Source organism: Theropithecus gelada, chromosome 11 (genome assembly GCF_003255815.1).
Source record: "Theropithecus gelada isolate Dixy chromosome 11, Tgel_1.0, whole genome shotgun sequence".
NCBI lineage: Eukaryota > Metazoa > Chordata > Mammalia > Primates > Cercopithecidae > Theropithecus > Theropithecus gelada.
In genome coordinates, this window is record NC_037679.1 from 76563242 (window position 1) to 76586135 (window position 22894).

The window sequence follows — 22894 nt, forward strand, 5'->3', positions numbered from 1 at the left end:
GAGTGTGAGTACCTGAGAGTGTCCGTGTGAGTGTGCACAACCATGAATACCTGGGAGCAACTGGCAGAGCCATGGGGAGCCCTCAGTAGCCTCATCTGGGCCTGTCTCCCTCTTACCTTCTAGACAGTTCAGTCACAGAAGCTGGGGTTGGCGAGGGAGGTCCCAGAAAGAGATGCCACACTCATTATCTCAGATAGAACTACTGATCTCCAGCCAGAAACAAGAGGGAGGAGCAGGGTCTGGAGCCTCTTATGAGGAAGCTAGAGATACTTCTGGTAAGAAGCTCAGAGCCTTTCCTGCTCTGGCATTCATGCAATGGAGAATGCTGGAAGCTGTGATCTGCTGTGACAGGGGCAGGCTGCTGGCCCAGAAGGAAGAGTTCCAGAAAGCTGGGCCTCGTGGAGGGGTACTCTGAATACCTGACATGTGGGGGGCGTGGCGGGTTCAGGCATCACCTCACTGCATGATGCTCAGACTCATCAGAGCATCAGTCTTCATCAGGAAGAGATAAGCAATGAGAAACCCAGGGTAGCTGCAGGAACCAAGACCCCACAGGATAGACTCCAGGACCCAAACCCCCAAACAGACTCCATTGAATGGAAACCTAGTAGGGAAGGGTGGCTGCCAAAGGGTGGGCACATGGACAGGAGCTTGTTGGGGGAGAAGTAAAAAGGGGCAGAGAGGATCAAAAAGGTGACAAAGGGCAGAGGACAAGGCAGTGGGGAGAGATGCTAAGGGAGAAAACCTACTCTGCAGACTTCCAGAAATGTCCAGGGTGAGATAGGCGGCGGTTTCGCTTTGGCAGTTTCTCCAGCATGTCCATGAGCTTGGTGAAGGTAGGTCTCTCTTCTTGTTCAAAGGCCCAGCAGAAGAGAAGAATGTCCTAAATGAAACCAATGTGTGGTGATTACACATAAATGGTGACTTTTTGATTACTCTTTGGCATCACATTTGGTCCACCAATTTGTCCATTCATCTGTCCCATTTCCATATTCCTCCATCATCCATCCATCCATCCATCCATCCATCCATCCATCCATCCATCCATCCAGCATGTATCTACACATCTACCCATCCATATCAATTCACCCTTCCATCTTTCATCCATCCATCCACCCATATATCATCCATCCATCCATTCATCCACTCATCCACCCATCATGCATGCATCTATACATCCACCCATCTATATCAATTCACTCTTTCATTCTTCATCCTTCATTATCCATCCATCCATCCATCCATCCATCCATCCATCCATTACCATCCATCCATCCTTCTTCCCATGTATTTTCTGAACCCAAATAACAACCAGGTAAGCTCTATTCTAGAAGGTCTAGGATACACTGAGATCAACAATACTTCCCAAACAGTTTCTTGACATTTTTCTTAACAGAAGGGATAAAAGGGAATCCTGGGGTCTCCATCCATATCTCAATACTATAAGAGCCCTTCAAAGTCAGAGAAGAAAAGTTACTTTTAGTAATCTCTTCATCACCTAGGTGCAGGTAATCCTTAAAAACATAACATATAATTACTCCTTCTCTGACTTGTGTGTCTTCTGATCAAAAGAGAGGATTCTTCCTGCTGTGTTTTAGAGGAAGATTGTTAATATATACCCAGGCTTCTCTGTTTCTGTATGTCTTGTTCTGAGTTAGATAATGCCTTAAAATCATTATGTAGATGCAAATAAAATTAGAACCATTAATATTTGTGATGTTTTAATTCATATCTTTTAAAAATAGCAGAAAAAGAGGGATATATGGGTTCTACCTAACTCAGCAACCCATAGTCAGGAAAAACCTGACCACGTGTTACTGTGCCCCTGGTGGCAGGTACCTGAAATTGCAGGCACAGTGCAGCAGCCTTGCCTTTTAAGCTTCAAACTGCTGTCTGACAAGGTTGTGATGCATATTTTTTTGGTCACCCTATGAAAGCATTTGTAACCTTAACACATAGTAAAAAGAAGGCCTATGACTGTGTCTGTGTCTCCCCTCATCCCCCAGGTCTGGCCCTATCTTGGGACTTACCGAGATTTCTTTTCCCATGCCAATCTGGCTGAGGTTGGGTTTCATGCCTGTGCCCATTTGCCATATTATTGCCTCTGCCGGTTGGGTCTTGAAAGGCCATTCCCTGGCGTGGAGTTCATACCAAATTGTGCTGTTGGCAGACGTTGTTAAAGGGGTGTTGGTGTGGTGTGTCACTTGCAATCTTGTACCTCCATTATTAACACACACCCACCCAGCCAGCCTCCTGGCACCCATTCTTCTCCCCAGTTTCTTCCTCATGGGGTAGGTATTTTGCCACGTGGGACACACCTAAAGCTTTCTTAATGTCTTAGAAGTCATGTTTATCCCAGGATATCTTCTAATGAATAGTTAAATACAATGTGATTAGGATCTTTGTCCCTGATTCTACTTGCAATGATTCTAGAAAATCATTGCAAATAAATAATTAGGGGCACAAAAATTTATTTATAAGGATATTCCCAGAGAATTATATATAATATTGAAAAAAAGTAAAAACACAATTGTCCAATAAGAGGAATTGGTTATATGTATTATGTTAAATCCATAAAATAAGATGAAATGCTGTATTATTATAAAAACATTTCAATGAAATTTTACTGACATAAAAAATGCTCAGTACATAACCTTAGGTTAAAAAAAAGCAGGATATGAGACTGTATGTAAGGTTTGATATTGCTTTCTAAAAAATCATATGTGTATGAACAAGAGAATAAAGTAAAGCATAGCAAAATGTTAACAATAACTAACTCTGGGTGACAGATTAGGATTTTTTTCTTTTATACTGTTTTTTTTTTTTCCTAAGTATAAACCATCCTGCAGAATGGTGGAAAGAAAAAAAGAGGTTTGAGAGTGACTTGGGTTCAAGTCCTGATTCTATTTATACTAGTAGTATAATAGGGTAGGTTTCCTGGGTATGTCACTCCACTTCTGTGAGTGCAGGTTTTCTTACCTGATAAATGAGAATAATGATAACATTGCAGTGGAAGGATGTTTATCTGGGACTCTGAATGCCAAAACAACTCCATTCTAGGATTATTCTAGAGGGATTTACCACATTATCTTCTGTTTCACAAATCGTGACATTGTAATTAACGGAGAAAGGATTGCTCTAGTGAGTAGCATGTGTCATGAATGGGGTGATGGGCCAGGTGGTGCATAAATGATGCTATGAAGTGTGAATAGCAGCGAGGACCACAGTGGATGAAACGGGATGCTGGGGTGTCACTGAGCTGTACCATGTTGACAGATCTCAGTGCTTTGAGCACAAGATTCCCCAACTTAGGAAACATCTGAAACAATTCTAGAAAGTGATCTTTCCTCCACTGTAAGATTTCATGTAAGTTTGCTTTAAAGAACACAAAGCACTCTGCTATCCTCTTTACTGATCAGAGCACTGTGTCAAATCAACTATTGTTAGGGTTTCACTTCATAGTTACATCTTCCTTCTACCTGACAACCTTATACCTCTGGGGTGGGTAAGGAGTGGTGATGCTCAGGTGTTGGAATGTCAGTTTAGGTGATCAGAAAGCTCTCAAGAGAAGGTACTAAAAGATTATAGTTATCCTAATAAATAATCATACTTATTTAGTTTTTACTCTGCACTAGACACTACTCTAAGTTTTTTGCTGAGGGAGGTCTATTAAGCATGTCTTTTTATTCTGATGCTTTGACTACTTGGGGCTTTGCTGACCCTGGAGATTCTGCCCCTTCCAGGAATAGCCAATTCCTGGAGATAGTAAAGGGCTCACCTGTGAACACACCTTTCACAGGCTAATCAGATAATCCAGAGCTCACACTCATACTGCCAACTACCTCCTTAATTGGGCTTGCAAGCTCTGGGCCAACATTCCCCAGCCCCTATATGCTATGAGCCTGCTGAAATCATTCAAACGAGTCAATCCTAAGCCTTCTTACCCTGCCTCCCCTGCTCCTTCCCAAGAAAACCACAATAAAGGCTCTTCCCAACATTTTCCTCACATTTCCTCTGCCTCCAGACCAGCCCTGGTGCTGCCCTCTGTGGACACTGCATGGTGTGACACGCCCCCTCTGGGAACTGTGAGTAACAAACCATCTTTTCAATGACGACTGTTGGCCTCATGCTGCCTGAATAATAACAAAACCTAAATTTTAAAACAGAAGGCATTATTATTAATATTATCCCCCTTTCATAGATGAGGAAACTGATGCCCAGAAAGGTTGTGTGTCTTTCCCAAGATAACACAGCAAACAGGAAGGGCAGCCAGAAGTTGAACTTGGTCTGTCTGACTCCAAGATGGTGCCACTAGCCAACGTGCTATACTAGGAAGCTTAGACTCCATCCTATTTAACAGTCCTTTGTAATCAGGAAAATGCAAAATTTGGGAGGCGCAAGCTTGTGGTTGGTGACTGGAGTCTGGTGAAGGAGGCATCAACAGACTCATCCACCACTCATGTGAAAGGGGGAAGGATGTCTTGAGTCATTCCCTGTGCTGGGTACCTTACAAATGTTTTCTCACTCAATTCTTAGAACACCTCGATGGATTTATTATCCTTGATTTACAGTTGAGAGAAATAGGCCTTTGAGTGGCAAAATAAATCCTAAACCCATCAGGGCTCTATGGTTAAAAGCTCCAACTCTAGAGTACAGGATATTCCAGGTGAATCTCAGCACCATCAATCATCACTGTAAGGCATGTCACTGAGCCATCTGAAGCCTCAGTTTTCTCACCTGTCAATTGGGAGCAACATGGTATCTGCTTTGAAGGGTGCTTGTAAAAATTCTGTGAGACAGTGCACATAAAAGACTTAACACAGTGCTCAGCCCTCTTTAAAAAATTCGTTTTTGTTCTAAGTCATTTCTGAGCACGAGGTTCCCCAGCAACAGGATGCACCTAATTGGCAGGAAACCCAGAGCGCCGGGTCCTTCAGAATTCAGCAGTGTCAGAAATAAAAGCCTCATTAAAACTTCCTTTTAAACCCAACTTTCAAGAGAAACTCACTTTAAGGAAAAAAGAATTGCTGAAGATGAAAACTCCAGCAGAAAACCAATTATTCCGGTACATTTTGTTAATCACATTTTTTTTCTTTTGCTAAATTTACACTAAACTATACCAACGTAATTATTGCAATTTGGTTTCAGATAACAATATTAACTAGATAAAGATTTGGGCATAAAATAATCAGGCCGACTGACTTCCTCTAAAGTGGCCCAAGCAACAGATGTTGAGAATTCTGATCTTCCAGAAATATCTCCTCAGGGTTTTTCAGTGAGGACGCAGTGGGGGCCCTTTTCCAAGGAAGACTCTCTGTAACATCTCTGGGTGGTGTTAAGTCTAATTGCACTCATCTGCAGGCCTGCAACTTTCTCAAACAGCTTCCCCAGTGTTATCTCCCCCAGCCACTGCAACCACCTGTGGACAAGATTAGGCAAGGATTTGCATGGTCATGGGAGCCTAGAAGCCTTTCTGGCTATACTTTCTCAAGGCACTCTGCCCTGTATCCTGGGGCTGTGTCCTGGGCCCTTCTTCTCCTTCTGTACTTCCAAAGACATCTCATTCTGTCTGTGGCTGCAGTTACCTACTTGCTGACAAGTCCTAAACTCCTCTTTTCTATACTAGTCATGTAGAGACAGCTGTGTTTTGGTGGTTGCATTTGTCATCTCCAAGATAGCTCAAACTCACTGTGTCTAAATCTGACCTCTTTGCCTCCCTGGCATGCCCCAACCCTGCTGCACCTCCACGGTCTCCACCTTAGTGAATGATGCCACTCTCCATCTGGTTGCTTAAAGCAGCTATCTAGGCACCACCCAAATTCAATCCATGATCAAGCTCTATTGCTTCCACCTCCTATGTGTGCTTCTGATGTCCATTCTCAGCTTTCATACCCACAGGCTCTGATTCAGTGAAGGCTGCCAGCATTTCCCTGGGTATTGGACACCCGGCTCCCATCCTCTCCTTCTTCATTCCATTCTCTACACAGCAGCCAGAGTGATCTGACTGATCTAAAACTCAATTAGGATTATGTCACTCCCCGTTCCCCCAGAGCTTAATAACCATCAATGGCTCCTTAGTGCACTGAAGATGAAATGAAACCTCCTTAACTCGACCTTTAGGTCCTCGCAGGATTGACTGTGCTTCCCTCTCTAGTCTCTTATCTCACCACACCCAGCCTAATTTTTCCCTGACTCTTCATCCATCAGCTCCCTTTCCTCCCCCAACCCTTCTACATATTCTTCCACGTGGGCAATGTGTTCTTTTATTTTTGCACCTTTTTGCACATTCTTTTGATCTGGAACACCTCACCCTGCCCTTGTACTCAACCTTTAACTTGGGCTCAGGATTACCATCTCCTGGAAGCCCTCCCTGACCTCCCAGATTGGATTTGATTCCTTTTTTATTCCCACAGTCCTGTGTTTATTCTCAGAACAGCAGTTATCATACTTTGCTAAAGTTGAATGTTTCCTTATCTGCTTTCCACTAGAAAGAGAGAGTAGGGGCCTCTGGTGGTTTTAATATGTCCAGTATATTCTTTGATACTCCATCATGTATAAGATAGAGCTTAATTCTTCTCCCCTTAGGTGTGGACTGGATTTAGCAACTTGCTTTTAACAAACAGAATATGGTAGAAACAATGATATGTAAATTTATGAGACTAGATCATAAATGACAATGAGGCTTGTAGCCACCATGCTATGAAGTCATTCAAGCAGCCTATACACAGGCCCAAGGGTTGAGGAACTGAGGCCTCCTTCCAACAGCCGTGCGAGTGGGCCACCATGGAACTGGATCCCCAGCCTGGTGAGCCTTCAGATGAGACCACAGCCCTAGCCAATATCTTGACTGCAACCTCATAAAAGCCCACTCAGAACCAATCAGCTAAGCCATTCCCAAATTCTTGACCACAGAAACTTAAGAAATGTTTTCAGTGGCTAAGTTTTGGCATAATTTGTTATGCAGTCATAACTAATACAACACTGAGTCTTGTGTCCCCTGCATCTGCTACAATCCTAGCACATAGCAGGCAGTCAACAAATAGCTACTGAATAAGTAAATGAGTTGGGTAACTTGTTATGGCCACATAATCCATTGGAAACCAGGCACACAAGTTTGTTAGGGTCATTCTTTCTAGTATACCCTACTCAGATTCCTCCATTCTCACCCCAAAATCCAGCCACCTTGGCCCTGTAGACAGGTACACCCTGGCCCTTCCAAAACCATTGAAAGACTTGACAAGTGCCCCTCTGCCCAGGCTGTGGCTCTCAATGGCCAGGGCAGGGCCCACTTACCCAAGGGCAAAGACGTCAGAGTGCTTGGAGAAGGGAAGCTTATCCTCCTCTGTGTCGGGGGACAGCTGGCGGATGATCTCTGGTGCCAGGTGGCACAGCCAGCCATTCTGGATGCGCAGTTTGTCCTCCCGTCTGGAGAAGCAAAGCACAGGATGAGCTCTGTTTCATAGCCCAGGGAGGACCAGCCCCCCTGGCACTGACCCCATGTCTCTGGAGCCATCTCTGCTGCCCTTCTTGCTTCCTCCATTGAGCACTGCCTGATCACCTACTGGAGGCAGAAACCCAGTAGGAGGTACAGGGAAGGCTGCTCTAGAGAAACACTCAGGATCCAAACCATCATTGAATTCTGTTGCCTCTGAGGCACCCACCTTCTTGCCCATCTTCATTCAATGACACTGTGGATTCTTGCTATTCATGGCAGTTATGTTCTATAAAGTCACTGGAATATGGAATTAGTAGAATACTGAATCATTGCTCCTGGGGAAATATGTACACATGCACACATCCCTCACATAGTTTATAATTTTAACTCCCGAAAACAACTTATCCTAATAGATTCTGTTTTATTTTACATAACAGACTATGAGGCTCAGAAGTGTTAAGTGACTTGTCTGAGGCAACCCTACTAACAGGTGCCAGAGTTGGGATTCAAATCTGATCCAACTGGCCCCAGAGCTGCAGCGTCTTATGCTACCCTGTGCTGCCCACTCTGGCTCAATCTCTGTCCTCAAGGCTTCTCTGTATGAGACCAAAACAGAGGCAGAGCATCCTTTGTTTGACGTAAGCTGGGAACATGTGCATTGGGCAACTCAGAGTTTTCCCCACTCTGCATGTCCGTGAATAACTGTGAAAGTGCTGTGAGTATTCATTTGGGGGATTACAAATACATTTCAGTAATCCACAAATAATGATAATCTACTGTTTTTCCATCACCTATGATGCCTAGGTTCTGCGCTTGGCACGGAACAAGACTGACAAGGTCCCTTCCCTCCTGGAGCTTGCACTTTGGTAGGGAAGGGAGACAATAAATGAGTTCAATAAATAAGAAAAACTAAAGATCGTGATAAGCATTGTACAAATAATTAAAATAGAGGATGCATCAAAGACAAGACAGATCTTACTGCAGGTAAACTGTGAGCTAGGATCTATGTGACATAAAGGATCCAGCTATGTGAACAAGGAGAATATCTAGGCAGAAGGAGAAGCTAGGACAAAGTTCCAACAAGGGCCCCATTCAGGGTGTTCTAGAACCCTAAAGAACCCCAGTGTAATTGGAACACATCATCCCATCCTATGTATCAAAGTGTATACAACCACCTCCTTGCTGATGGGCCTTGGGCGGGCGGTTCCCTCTTCCACCATTATAAACAATGCTGCCATGAACATCTTTGGGTAGATACTGGGAATATCTCCCTTCACCCACATTAATTTATTCCTTAGGTAAATTCTTAGATGTGGAAGGAGGCTGGCTCCCTTCTTTCACTGGAAGTCCTTAGCAAGGCAGAGCTTTCCACGTGGGTCCGAAATCTAAGTAGACCCTGTCTGAGATCTTCATTGACTCGAGACTCCTAGGAACTGGCTCATTAACACAGGGGAAGTGAGCAGTCGGGGGGAGAGGGGGTGCATATCTTGAATCATCATTAAAAGTGAGGTCATGCAGGATGACAGCCTCTAGCATGAAGGTCTCTGTGGGGACCTGGGGCTGGCTAGATTCTTCCAGGGAGAGTTTCTGAGATGCAGAAGTTGTGACATGTTGCTCTCTCAAATGCACTCATTCATATCCCATAATCATGATTTTTGCCATATCTAAATACCTTCAAGAGCAGCATTGTACAATAGAACTTTCCATTATGACAGAAATGTCCTCTCTATGGTCCAATGTGGCAGCCACTAACCACCATAACTATCAAGCACTTGAAATGTGGCTTACAACTGAAGAACTAAACTTTATTTTTTTTTTTTTTTTAAATTTTAGAGATAGGGTCTGCTAAGACAGCCTGTCAATCACCCAGGCTAAAGTACAGAGGTGAGATCATAGCTCATGGAAGCCTTGAAGTCCTGGCCTCAAGTGACCCTCCCATCTTCAGCCTATGAAGTAGCTGGGATTACAGGCACGAGCAACCGCACCCTGCTAATTTTATTTTATTTTTTGAGGAGATGTGGTCTTGCTATGTGATCTTGCTATCTTGCCCAGGCTGGTCTCAAACTCTTGGCCTCAAGGGATCCTCCAGCCTAAGCCTCGCAAAGCATTGAGATTATAGGCATGAGCCACTGCTCCCAGCCCTGAACTTTTCATTTTAATTAAAGTTAAATTTACATAGCCACATCTGGCTAGTGGCCACCAAACTGGACACCACTGTTCTAGACTATCATGTACTAAGAAATGCATTTTTAACTTAAATATATTTTAATAGGTCACTCTTTAGTGTGGCCATACATGGAGACTAGTGATTTTCTAATACACGTTAAAATTAAGATAGAAAATGTTTGTTCATGTCCTCCCCCAAGTCAACTTGCAGATCAACACCTGTAGAAACACTGGGTGGAGGAAAGATCCCTGAATGAGACCCCAAGAGTTTGGGGCTCAGGGTTCCAGTACTGCAGTGACATTCACTAGCTGGGTAGGGCTGGGTGTGTCCCATACATGTTCTTTAAGATCTCTTTCATTCCCCCTCCGTCTTACACATGAAGGTAGCATCCATTTGCATATACTCAACTTTTTGTAGAACCCAAAACAGGGACTGTAGGAAAGGAAGCATATCTGGGTAACTGCTGTAATCGCAACTCTCAGTTGCATTTGGATGGTGGCTTACCACAGGTATCTCATCCTGGGCCACCCATCCACCTCCTGCATTCCCAGGCTAGGAGCAGACTGGCATGCATGCAACAGAAAAAACTGTGGCCAGGCAGACACCATTAAATTTGTTCTAATTTAGGATTTCTCAACCTTGGCACTATTGACATTTGGGTCTGGGCAATTCTTTGTTGTTGGGGGGCACGGGGGCTGTCCTGGGCATTGTAGGATGTTCAGCAGCATCTCTGACCTCTACTTATTAGAGGCCATTAGCACCCCCCTTCCCCCAATCATGACAACTAAAAATGTCTTCAGACATCATCAAATGTCCCCTGGAGGAGAAAAATTGCCCTGGTTGAGAATCACTGTCCTAATTTATACAAAATAAGGAAACGGTCCAAATCTCAGTGTTTCAGGATTAATAACACATGACTTGCTCTTGCATTCTACACAAAAGACATGATGCAACACATCCTGTGCTAGAAACTACTACTCAAACTCACTAGCATACTCTTGAGTCAGCAGAGTTAAATCAGCTCTTGCTTCTACAATCAGGAACACCCACAGAGATTGAAGGCTCCATCTGTGCTTACTAGCTATGGATCCTTGAGCAGACCCAAATTTCTATTTTCCCATCTGTAAAATGGGCGCATTAATTTGTACTTCACAGAGCTGTTGCAAGGACTAAAATGAGACAGTGCATGGCACAGGACTGTGTCAGCTGCCAGAGCCACACAATTACTGGACATAATCATTACACATGTATATATCTGTTTACGTGTGTGTGTGTATGTGTGTGTGTGTGTGTGTGTGTGTATCTTGAGGACTCAGAAGTGGATTTGAGACTAGAGGCCACAGTAGGAATGTCCTCCATGAAAGTCTTTGGCATTGGCCAGCCAACATTCCCCTACAATGACTGGGCCACTGTGGGTGGAATGGGTTGGGGTGCTCCTGCCCAAGGGAAGCTTCTCTGCTCCCATCTTTTTGCAAACACCCCTGCCACCTCTTCCTGACTCACGGGGTCAGCAGAGAACTGGCATTTTGGGGCCAGGGCAGGAGGTGGAATGGTGGCCACGCAAGAGCCATCAGCCTGGGGTCGGTGTGGTAGGGGGCCGGGAGCCAGGCCTGGCACTAACACCCTGTGGTGCCCCATTCCCATGGCGATAGGCCCACTGGTAAATCATCTTCATTATGGTTATTATGATTAATAACAGGCTTTGGGAGGCTGGCATGACAGCACTGGCATCTAAAATGATACCTTTTTTGACGACGGCAGAACAGCTGTATGCTGGAGTCTGTCTGGATGTGCAGAACACACATCACTGGGCTGCTCCATCCCTGCCTCGGGCTGAGGGGTGGTCTCTCCCTGCTGGGCACCAAGGGCTATCCATACCCCAAGCTCTAATAACTGAGGGGAGGGCAGGAAGGCAAGTGACTCCTGCTGAATGCTTACTGTTTGTCAGAGTGCCCATCCCACTTGGGCCTCACAAGCCCACAATCTGAGGGCTACCATCCTGTTCTGTGGATAAGGAAACGGAGGCTCAAAACAGTTAAGTGACCTGTCCAAAGGGACAGAGCTGAGATCTGTTTGAGCACAAGTCTTTAAAACCCCAGGGACTAGGCACCTCACCCCAATTCTACAAGAATTTCTGGAGAGAACCATTAAAAAGCTTGGCTGGGTATGGTGGTGCACACCTGTAAGCCCAAGACCTTGAGAGGCTGAGGTAGGAGGACAGCTCAGAGGTTGAGGCTGCAGTGAGCCATGATTGCACTACTGCATCCCAGCCTGGGTGACAAAGCAAGAGATCCTGTCTCAAAAAAAAAAAAAAAAGCAAAATGCTAAACTAAGGCTTCCTCATCTGTATCCCATTTAATCACCAAAACAGCCTTATGAGGTAGGTGCTATTAATTAGTGCCTGCCCCTACTCCTATTTTACAGATGAGGAAACTGAGGATCAGGGAACCCCTAGGTGTGTGTTAAACAAGTTTCTGGAATCTATCTCAAGGTATTATAGACTGAATTTTGTCTCCCCCAAATTTATTATGTTGAACCCCTAACCCTCAATTTGATTGTATTTAGAGATAAAGCCTATAGGGAGGTGATTAAGGTTAAGTGAGGTCATAAGTCTGGGGCCCTAATCCAATAAGATTGGTGTCCTTATAAGAAGAGGAAAGACATCAAAGACTTCTATCTCTCTCTTTCAGTGCACAGAGAAGAGGCCATATGAGGACACAGTAAGAAGGTGGCCATCTGCAAGCTGGGAAGAGAGCCCTCACTAGACACTAAATTTGCCAGCACCTTGATCTTGGACTTTCAGCCTCCAGAACTGTAAGAAAATAAATGTCTGTTGTTTAAACCCCTGAGTCTGGTATTGTGTTACAGTAGCCCAAGCTGACTAATACATGCACTCTCTAATTATTTGCTGACTGGCTGAGTGAATAATGAATGAGGGAACTTCCAGGCCTATCTCCTGAGAGATACTGGCCCTGCTTCCTGCAATGCCCAAAGCCTAGCCAGCTCTCTTCTCTCTCCACTCCTATAATCCAGCCCCCAGGTTGTTGATTAGGGCCATAGATGCCCCTTATTCAAGGGGTGTCTCCTGGCCTCTGGCTGCTGCACTGGGGGCTCCAGGCTGCAATGGGGGCAGTTACCAAAGATGCCTTTGCATAAACAAGAGGGGATAAATGGACCTGAACCCCTCAGGGGACTCTGTGGATCCCTAGAGCTACACTGGAGGTATTCATAAATATTGAGGCAAATCCACTACCTGGGAAACATCCTGGGATTCATGGGACACCCAAGAGTTCCACCTCCCTGTCATGGTTTGCAACGTGCTTGCTTTGGTAGAACCCACTTGCTACATAAGTTTGATTACCCTGAGACTGCCGTGGTGTGAGGAAGCCCAATGTAGTCATGCAGACAGGCTGCATGAAGAGGGAAAAGCAGGAGATATGAGAGACCCCATCAGTCCCCCAGATGTTTCAGCCAGCCCAGCCCAGCTGTGTGAATGAGGAAGCCTTCAGTTGTCTGCAATTTTACCACCCATCCCATTGTACCTACGGGACAAACTGAACACAAGAGCTCAGCTGAGCCCTGTCAACTCACAGAACCATGAGGGATGACAATACCTTGTTTTAAGCCACTAAGTTTTGAGATGGTTCATTGCAGCATAATATGTAACTGGAACAAGGATAAAAGCATAAGAAGTCATTGATGGCTACTTGTGGGTGGCCGGGAAATGTGAATTTCTTGTTGGGAGATGTTGCTGAGGGCACTCCCTGGGTTTGTGTTGACAACCTGGCTGGGGCAGGGGTGGGAGGGGCTGCTGTCTGGACAAGCAGACTGGAAGCCACATTGCCCTTGACTTGGTTGAACTAACTTCCTGGTTGACACTGGGTCTCCATGAATGAGCTAAAGGAAGGGATGCCCAAGGCATTGCATTCCATTCCATTCCATTCCATTCCATTCCATTCCATTCCATTCCATTCCTTTTTCTTCCTTTTCTCCTTGTGGCTTCAGAAAACTGAGTCTAAAGGCAGAAAATCAGAGGTCCTGCACCCCTTTCCTCCACCACAGGGAGAAGCCACTGGTGAGGAGAAAGGGAGAAGTGTGGACATGCCACCAGGAGGGAAGAATGTCTGCTTTTTATAAAAGCCCAGAAGCAAGTTAGAGAAAACTCTTACTGGGCCTCCTTTTGTCTTGATGCAAATACTTGGGTTCACAGTGAAGTCACCCACCATTGCATCCTTGCAGTTCCCCTGGGACACTGGGAAACTGGGAAGGGTATGAGTTCCCTGCCAGCGAACCAGGAACTTAACTGCTGCAGGGGAGTCAGAGGGAAGAAGGGATTCTACACGGTCTTGCCCTCCTGGGCTTCTTGGGTTCCAACTGGAAGGACTCTCTCCAGTATCTCTTGACATATTTATATATTTACTGCCTACTTACTGCCTTAGGGACTACAGATAGTTTTGTAGACTATGGTTAATCTTTCTTGGGTGGAGTAAAATCTGAAAAAGAAACTTAAGCATCTGTTTGGTCCTCATCACGCAGAAACAGCTACGTGAAGTTTTGTCAAATTCCAAATGATCTGACTTATAACAGATTCAAGGTATCGTACAGCACAAACAAGATTCACTTTGTTGGCGTCCCTGCGGCATTCCTCAAAAAAAAAAAAAAAAAAAAAAATCAGTGGTTCTCAAAAGCAGCTGAAACGGAAGTAAAATGAGAGAAACTGTGGGCTTTCTGAAGAGATGCACCATTTGTTACAAAATGCAGGATTACAAAAAGCATGCAGAGGTTTCAAGTGAGAGCGAGAGCGAGAGAGAGACAGCGAGAGAGCGAGACAGAGAGAGAGAGCACAGTTCAAATTAAAAGTCACAAGGGTAGACTTTCTGAATATGGGTTATCTGAGATCAAGCTGGTTTTCACATGGCCAATTCAATGCAGCTTGCTCTAGGGTGAGTAGTGGCTGAGAGTTAATTACTTAACGACAGTTAATGATTCTCCTGGGTGATACTGGGAGGTATATGCAAATTAATACTAATTACAACAACTCAGCAGCAGCTACCCTTTGTGGAGCTTTTGAGGTGCATCAGACATTGGGTGGATGCTTGATGCTTGTTCTCATTTTATCCTCACAAGAACTGATTGAGGAAGACATCATCAAACCTACCACTTTTCTTGCAGACAAGGAAACTAAAGTTCAGAGACGTTGTTCGGCTTGATTAAAGTCACATTTAATAAGTGGAAGGGCTGTGTCAGGCCATGGTTGCCTCTGACTTTAAACCCTTTGCTATTAACTGTACTCTTCCTGTACTAAAATCAATTAATTCCTAAGAAAACTTTGAGCAAGGCCTCTTGGGTGATCTCAACTTCCAGGTGAGTACTTAGGGTTAGAGGAGAGCCCTCCAGTTAAATTCAAGGGTGGGGGCTTTGAAAGATCTGGGGATGTTCTGTGTCCAATCACACACACTCAAAGGCAAGACAGGTGAGCAAGGTGCTGGCCTCCCCATGGGGAAACACGGCATGGCCTTGGCATCCCGCATCAGTAGAGCAGCCGACCCACTCAGCTCAGCAACCTCAGGCCCAAACCTGAGTCTACGTCACTAAAGCCATTTGGACTAACTTCCCACCTCCTGACCATCATCTGTTAGGAAACTCTCCGGGTGCTCCCACCGCCTCTCACCTGCCAGCCTGCAGCACCCCAGAAATGCTGAAGAGTCCAAAGTCTGTGATGACCACTTTGCCGTTGTCGTAGAAGACATTCTTTGACTTGAGGTCCTTGTGCAGGATTCCCTTGGCATGGAGGTAGCCCATGCCCTGCAAGAAGCAAGGAACAGGGAGTTGCCAGAGAACAACCTAAGAGCTCGCTGCCACCCTGGCTTGAGTTCACATCCCTTGTCCTGAAGACTTGGCTCCCTGATGGGACCACACTCAACAGTGGCAGGGCCTGGGGTCTGACCATGGGTCCTGGGGGTGAGGTCGGGGAAGGCATGGCAAGCAGGAACAGGCAGGGCCCCCAAGACACAAATCCATTGCCACTCTCAGACCACAGAAAGGCCATCCCCATTTGCTCATCTGATTCCTGAAGAAGCAAAAGAGATCCCCAGGGAAAGGAATTCAACCAACCATTTTCATCCACTTCCCCTTTAAAGACTAACTCTTCTGCAAGACTACATAGTCAGACCTACTTAACCTATGCTGCTGCAGAAGGCACTGAGTTCCTAAAGAGATGTTCATAACTGCTCATTAAGAACAGAGAAGAGTGTATTGGAAGCCTCGTTCAAGGGCAAACATCTAGAGTTGCAGTGGTTTCTTTCTTTTTGCCTTTGTTAGCAGTTGCATCGTTCCTCTTACAGCTTGGTCCTAACACCTCCAAATGAGAAATGAAAGCTTGAGTACAACTAATAAGGCACCTGCCAGAAAACACAGGATGTTCTTGTTTGTTTTAATCCAAAACAACACCCAACAATTTGATGTTTCCTTAGCAGCAGTGGAGAGAGACAGTTTCCACTCATGGGAATTTAAGGCCTCAAGGGATGGTGGATCCTAACCAAGAGGGCTGAATAGCTTGTATGTGACCCCTGGTCCTTGCATAGGTCCAAGTACCATAGCAATGAGACACCAGATGGAAACCAACCATTGGTGGATAGTTCCTACAGATCATATCGAGGCAGAATTCTTACTTACACATGTCCTGGCATTTTTCAGGTCAAGTCTAATTTCTTTTAAGTCCAGATTGGTAGTCTGAAATCCAACCATGAATGTTAGGAGTCCTGGGGTTGGGGGGCTTCTCTGGGGAAAACTGGGTCTTTCTGAGATTTAGGTAGGAGGCCCTAGAGCCGACAGTACCTTCACAATTTCTTGAGCAATCTGCCTGGTTTTGTTGACATCCAAGACGATTTTGGCGTCCCTCACGACAGAATAGAGCGTCCGTCCCTTACAGAGGCTGAAAAGCAAAAGGACAAGAAAAATTAATGGCAGTCGTTCAGAAGAGGGTGACCCATGACAGTTACTTCAAGTGACAAATGATGGAAGAGGCACGTGGACACACCACTATTGTGCTTATGAGATAATAAGCCTGGGACTGGACTTCAGATCTGGTTCTGGGATGGAGATCTGGGAGGAAGTTCTTGTAGATTCTTTAGAAACTTGGCCAACATGGCTGACCGACAAGGACACCCACAGAATCTAGCCTAGTCCAGAAATGGGTTTGCCACGTCCAGTCCATCCCAGAGGCTCACAGGTGGAAAGCAGCACATAAATCAACAACTTCTGGGTCCTCAGACACCACTCAGACAGCATTCTGTTGGCCATTCACACCAGCTGCATGCACTTGCCAGGAGTCAGTGTGTGAGGACAGTGATGAAAGACCAGTAAAGTGGTGGCTGATGTGTATTAAGTATCATCAGCAAACGATGCAGTCAATTGTTTGGACGGGGATGTGTAAACACCAGTAACACCACCCCCAAACCAGACGCCTGTCTAGCTAAAGAGTTTTTCAAACTATTTTCAGCCTCATTGAGTTCATTTCCAGGACCAGTAGTTTAAGATGAATGACAGGATGAAAAAGGACATTATGCAGTGAAAGTAACACCTTCTCATTTAGTCGCCTGTATGCTCATCCGTCCCGTTCCTCTGCAGTGAGTCCAATTCCCAGCACGCACAGAGCAGGCACCCACAAGCCGTCACTGAATGAATGGATTCTAGATTCATCATAGCACTCCCAGCCCCTAGCACTGTGACTGGCTCAGAGTATGCAATGTGGGCCAAAAGAAGAAAGAACGTCACTGTGAAAATTAATTTTCCATCTCCATCAAAATCACTGTTTGAATCTTCCTCTTTTAACCTACGACGTTGTTGCTAAAATACTCCTGGCATTGTGTTCATCCATTTGGTATTTACTGAGCCCTTGTCGTGTACTGGGCTTTGCTGAGATTGTATGTCCTGTGATTGAAGCAAGAACGCTGGTATCAGAGGGATCTCAGTTAGAATCCCAGCTGTGCTCCTTACTTACTGTCTTGAGATGGGTTACCTCACCTCTCTGGGCCTCAGTTTCCTCATCGACCAAAGGAAACTAATAATACTTAACCCTGTAGTTGAGTATGAGGATTGAATGAAATACAGAGTTGGAAACAGGCCTTGGCATCCAGTGGGAAGTATAGCACAGTGGTTAGGAGCATGGGGACTTAGAGTAGGACTAAGGGGTTAGAATCCTGATCTGTCATTTAGTGGCTGTGTGACCTTGGGCGGGTGCATTAACCTCTCTGAGCTTCAGTTTTATTGTCTACAAAATGGGGCCAACTGCTCCTGCCTTTCTGAGTTGTCAGGAGAATCACATGAAACCAGGCATGTAAAGGTATAGGCACCTCTCTATGCCTAGTACATTTCATGGTAACTTTCCATGAGATCACTGGCTATTGTAAGAAGTTGTAAGTGATTAACAAAATAGTAAACAGACACACATACACTTGTGCAAATATATATAAGTGATATATCTATATACATATCACACTGTTTATCTGTCCACCCATCCGTATACTCTTCTAAAATGCTACTGATAGCCACCCATGATCTTTAACATTTTTTTCTTCATCTGCTTAAGGTGAAGTCCCCAGGTAGCTGACTCACAGAAAGTCTGATTCACGTGTCCGAGGAGGTCACCCAGCCAGCTGGCAGGAGGCAGCCCAGAATGAGTCAGGGCTGGCCCCGCATCCCCTAGGTTGCTGTCCCAGGCAGGGTGTTTGCTGTGGCTGCTGGAGCAGAGGTGGAGGAAGGGTGGGCAGAGCAGCCAATTACTCCATGTTGACATTTCAATATTTGAGACCGTGGGCGGATTCCCTCCCCTGGATACTTTGTTCCTGAACAGCCACCTACATTCATCACAGGCCAAAGCCCAGAAATCACCCTCCCCACTGCAGACCAAAGAGCAAATCACCGCCAACAAGGCTCCAAGACTCCCCGGAGTCTCCTGCTCAGGGTAACTGCAGGTAAGTCTCAAGCTTCAGATTTCCACCCCTTGTCTTCTTTCCCTCCTTACGTCATCTTTCCCTTCAGCAGCTACTGGTCTTTGCTTCTCTCACTCCCATATGACCTCAGGAGCTTCTGGAGAAACCACTGCACCCGTTTGGCAAAGCTACTCAGGTGAAATATACATACAAATAATAACCTGATATGGTTTGGCTGTGTCCCCACCCAAATCTCACCTTGAATTGTAATAATTCCCACGTGTCAAGATCAGGGCCAGGTGGAGATAATTGAATTATGGGGGCAGTTTTCCCCATACTGTTCTCCTGGTATTGAATAAGTCTTATGAGATCTGATGGTTTTATACAGGGGAGTTCCCCTGCACAAGCACCCTTGTCTGCTGCCGTGTAAGACGTGCCTTTGTTTCTCCTTTGCCTTCCACCATAATTGTAAGGCCTCCCCAGCCATGTGGAACTGTGAGTCCATAAAACCTCTTTCCTTTATAAATTACCCAGTCTCCGGTAGGTCTTTATTAGCAGCATGAAAACGGACTAATACAAATCTACAACCAGCAATTCTTCCTCTAAGTAAGTACCCAACAGATATGAATTCTCATATTCACCCCTACACATGCACTAGAATGTTAACAGCAACCTGTCTGTTGGAATCCCAAACTAGAACCAACCAGCAATGGATTGAATGTTTGTGTCCCCAAATCTGTATGTTGAAATCCTCATCCCAGTGTGATGGTATTAGGAGGTGGGGCTTTGGAAGATAATTAAGTCATGAGGGCGGAGCCTCATGAATGGGATTAGTGCTCTTTTAAAAGGGACTCCAGCCAGTTCTCTCACTCTTTCCCTGCCATATGAGGATACAAGGAGAAGTCAACAGTCTGGAAGACGGCCCTCCCCAGAATCTGCCCATGCTAGCACTGGATTGTTGACTTTTCAGCCTTTGGAACTGTGAGAAATAAATTTCTGTTGTTTCTTTCTTTCCTTTTTTTTTCTTTGTTTTTTGAGATAGAGTCTCCCTCTGTCATCCAGGCTGGAGTGCGGTGGCACAATCTTGGCTCACTGCAACCTCTGCCTCCCGGGTTCAAGTGATTCTCCTGCCTCAGCCTCCTGAGTAGCTGGGACTACAGGCACAATTTCTGTTGCTTCTAAGCCATCCAGTCTGCAGTACTTTGTCATGGTAGTCCAAACTAAGACGCAACCCAAATGTTCGTCAACAGAAAAGTGCATAAAATATGATATATACATATAACAAAATATGTTCATGCTGCACTATATAAAAATAACCAAACTACTGCTAACTGCAAAAAGCATGGATAAAGCTCACCAACATAATGTTGAGTGAAGGAAGCCTGACACCCAAGACTACTCCATTTATATAAAGTGCATAAGTAAATGAAACTGACCTAGGTGCTAGAAGTCAGCACAGTGATGGCCCTTGTGTGTGTGTGTAGCAGGCGGTGGTGCTGGAAGGAGCATTATTAGGGGGCTGGGGGAAGGCAGTGTTCTGTGTTTTGATTTGGGTGCTGGTTACATGGATACACTTAGTGGAAACTCACGGGGCTGTTCTTTTATGATGTGGATACTTTTGCAGGTATGTTATCCTTCCAACACATGTTTTAAAAAGTCATAGCCTGGGCAACACGGCAAGACCCCAATTCTACGAAGGATACACAAAAAAACTAGCCGTGTGAAGTGGCACATGCCTGTAGTCCCAGCTATTTGGAAGGCTGAGGAGGGAGGATCTCTTGAGTCCAGGAGGCAGAGGTTGCAGTGCATGGTGATTGCACCACCACAATCCAGCTTGGGTGACAGAGTGAGACCCTGTCTCAAAAAAAAAAAAAAAAAAAAAAACAGTAAGCAGGGAAAGAATTAACAATTAATATAATTAATATATGGTGTTGAAATCTGTAAAAAATGTAAAGCAGCACTGATACCCAAGGTATCCTTTTCTAAAGCCTTTACACAGTGAAGAGTATTTGCAGATGGGCAATGTCTACAGAGGAATTTGGGGCTCCAGGCCTGGCTGTGCCCACCTGGGTGTTTATCAAGAGCTAAGCTGGAGATAAGTTGAAGATGAAAGCTGAGCTTTAAAGATGAGCAGGCATCAGGCAGATGTCCAGGATGACTGAGGCTAGGATGGTCCCGGCAAGTCAGTTCAAGTGTCCACAGCAACTGCTCTGAGCTTGGAATTCCTCATGACTAATAATGGTGGCCTAAAAGCCACTCGCAGTGTGGGATGTGGGGAAAGGAAGGGAGAAGAGGATGAAAGTTTACTGAGCATGTGCTTGGGACCTATATCACCTCCATGATTCCTTCTAGCAATGCTGCAACCCCTATATATAATAGCAAACCCTATTATATCTATTTTATGGGTGAGGATATGGACACCCAGAGGCCCAGCTTGTGGATGCATAGCCTTGATGGGAACCCACTCCCAATCTTCTTCCTGTCTTCTCCACTGTGTGGGTGCCCAGTTATCAGACATGATTCTTGAACCATTAATCAGGTATCACAGCTAAGGGAACAGAGGAGCACCAACTGAGTCCAAATCCTGACTCCAGCATTTACTACTTGCTGGGTGACCTTCAGATGTGACTTCAACCTCAGTTTCCATGTCTGTAAAATGGGTCCAGCAGAAACAATACAGGCTGACATGTCCTGGGCACATTCTATGTGCCAGGCAGTCTAAGGATAAGAGCCTTACAAAGTGGGTATTCTTGCTGTATCTCATTGATTCCAACTATGCACATTTCTAAAATCAGAATGTGTCCTGCAATCATTGACAGAGCATAGTTTCATGGGCACTGTATTTCTTTCTTTGTAGCACATAAAATAAATGGTGACTATTCTTTTCTTTGAAATGGGGTCTCACTATGTTGTCCAGGCTGGTCTCAAACTCCTGGGCTGAAGTGATCCTCCTGCCTTGGTCTCCCAAAGTGCTGGGATTACAGGCATGAGCCACTGCACCCAGCCTAAATGGTGAATATTCTAATTGAAGGTATCTTCAATGGTTCAATGAAGCATGGTATCAATCTCATTTTATAGATGACAAACTTGAGGCTCAGGGGTTAAGTAGAGCTGGGATGATTTTAATTTAATGTGTAAAAGTTGTATATATTTATTGTGTACTACATGGTGTTTTGATATATGTATATATGTGGAATGGCTAAATGAAGCTATTTCATTTATGCATTATCTCACATTTTTTTTGTGTGTGGTGAGAACACTTAAAATCTACTCCTGCAGCAATTTTCAAGCATATAACATATTGTTATTGATTATAATCACCATGATGTTCGATAGATCTCTTGGCTTGTTCCTCCTGTCTAAATGAAGTTCTGTGTCCTTTGATCAAAGTCTCTCCACTCCCCACACTCCCCAGCCTCTGGTAACCACTATTCTACTCAATTTCTATGACTGACTGTTTTAGACTCCACATATAAGTGAGATCATGTGATATTTGTCTTTTAATTTATGTATTTATTTTGAGACGGAGTCTCACTCTGTCACCCAGGCTGAAGTGCAGTGGCGCCATCTCAGCTCACTGCAACCTCCGCCTCCTGGGTCTAAGTAATTCTCTTGTCTCAGCCTCCTGAGTAGCTGGGATTATAGGTGCCTACCATCACACCCAGCTAATTTTTGTATTTTTAGTGGAGATGGGGTTTCACCATGTGGACCAGGCTGGTCTTGAACTCCTGACCTCAGGTGATTCCCCCCATCTCGGCCTCCCAAAGTGCTGGGATTACAGGCCTGAGCCACCACACCCGGCCGTTATTTGTCTTTTTATGCCTGCCTTATTTCACTTAGCATAATGTCCTCCAGGTTCATTCATGTTGTCACACATGATAGGATTTCCTTCTTTTTTTAAGGCTGAATAACATTCCATTGCATTTATATGCCACATTTTCTTGATCCATTCATCTGTTGATGGATTCGGGTTGATTCCATCTCTTGGCCATTGTGAAGAGGGTTACAATGAACCAGGGAGCACAGATCTCTCTTCGACATGCTGATTTCCATTCCTTTGGATAAATACCCAATCGTGGAATTGCAGGAACTGGGGTTTTAATGCAGGCCACCTGGATCTGGAGGCTATGTTCTTAAAACCCGTCTTTTGCTTCTTAGCAACTTTCTCTGAGTCTCTGGCATGTCATAAGCCCTCAGAAAGTGGTAGCTGTAATGTCACTATCCCCATCGCCTATGGCAATGAAGATTAATGAGGACTGCTGGTAGTACAGTCCATCTGGAGGTCAGTAGAAAGTGTTTTAGTGGCTCAATAGTGTATTTAGTACCTCTCTAGCTTCTAGTACACACACGCACATGCAC

General features: G+C 45.0%; 1 protein-coding gene across 1 annotated transcript in view; it reads right to left on the reverse strand.

Moving 5' to 3' along the window:
* Positions 1-745: 745 nt before the first annotated feature.
* The window catches only part of KSR2 (kinase suppressor of ras 2), a 494911-nt gene continuing 472762 nt past the window's right edge, over positions 746-22894 (reverse strand). Inside the window, exons 15-19 of the mRNA XM_025402906.1 lie at positions 16440-16536; positions 15274-15407; positions 7294-7425; positions 2031-2160; positions 746-883 (exon numbers count right to left, since the gene is read on the reverse strand). Coding sequence (XP_025258691.1) covers positions 746-883; positions 2031-2160; positions 7294-7425; positions 15274-15407; positions 16440-16536 — 631 coding nt within the window. The remainder of the gene's footprint in view (positions 884-2030; positions 2161-7293; positions 7426-15273; positions 15408-16439; positions 16537-22894) is intronic.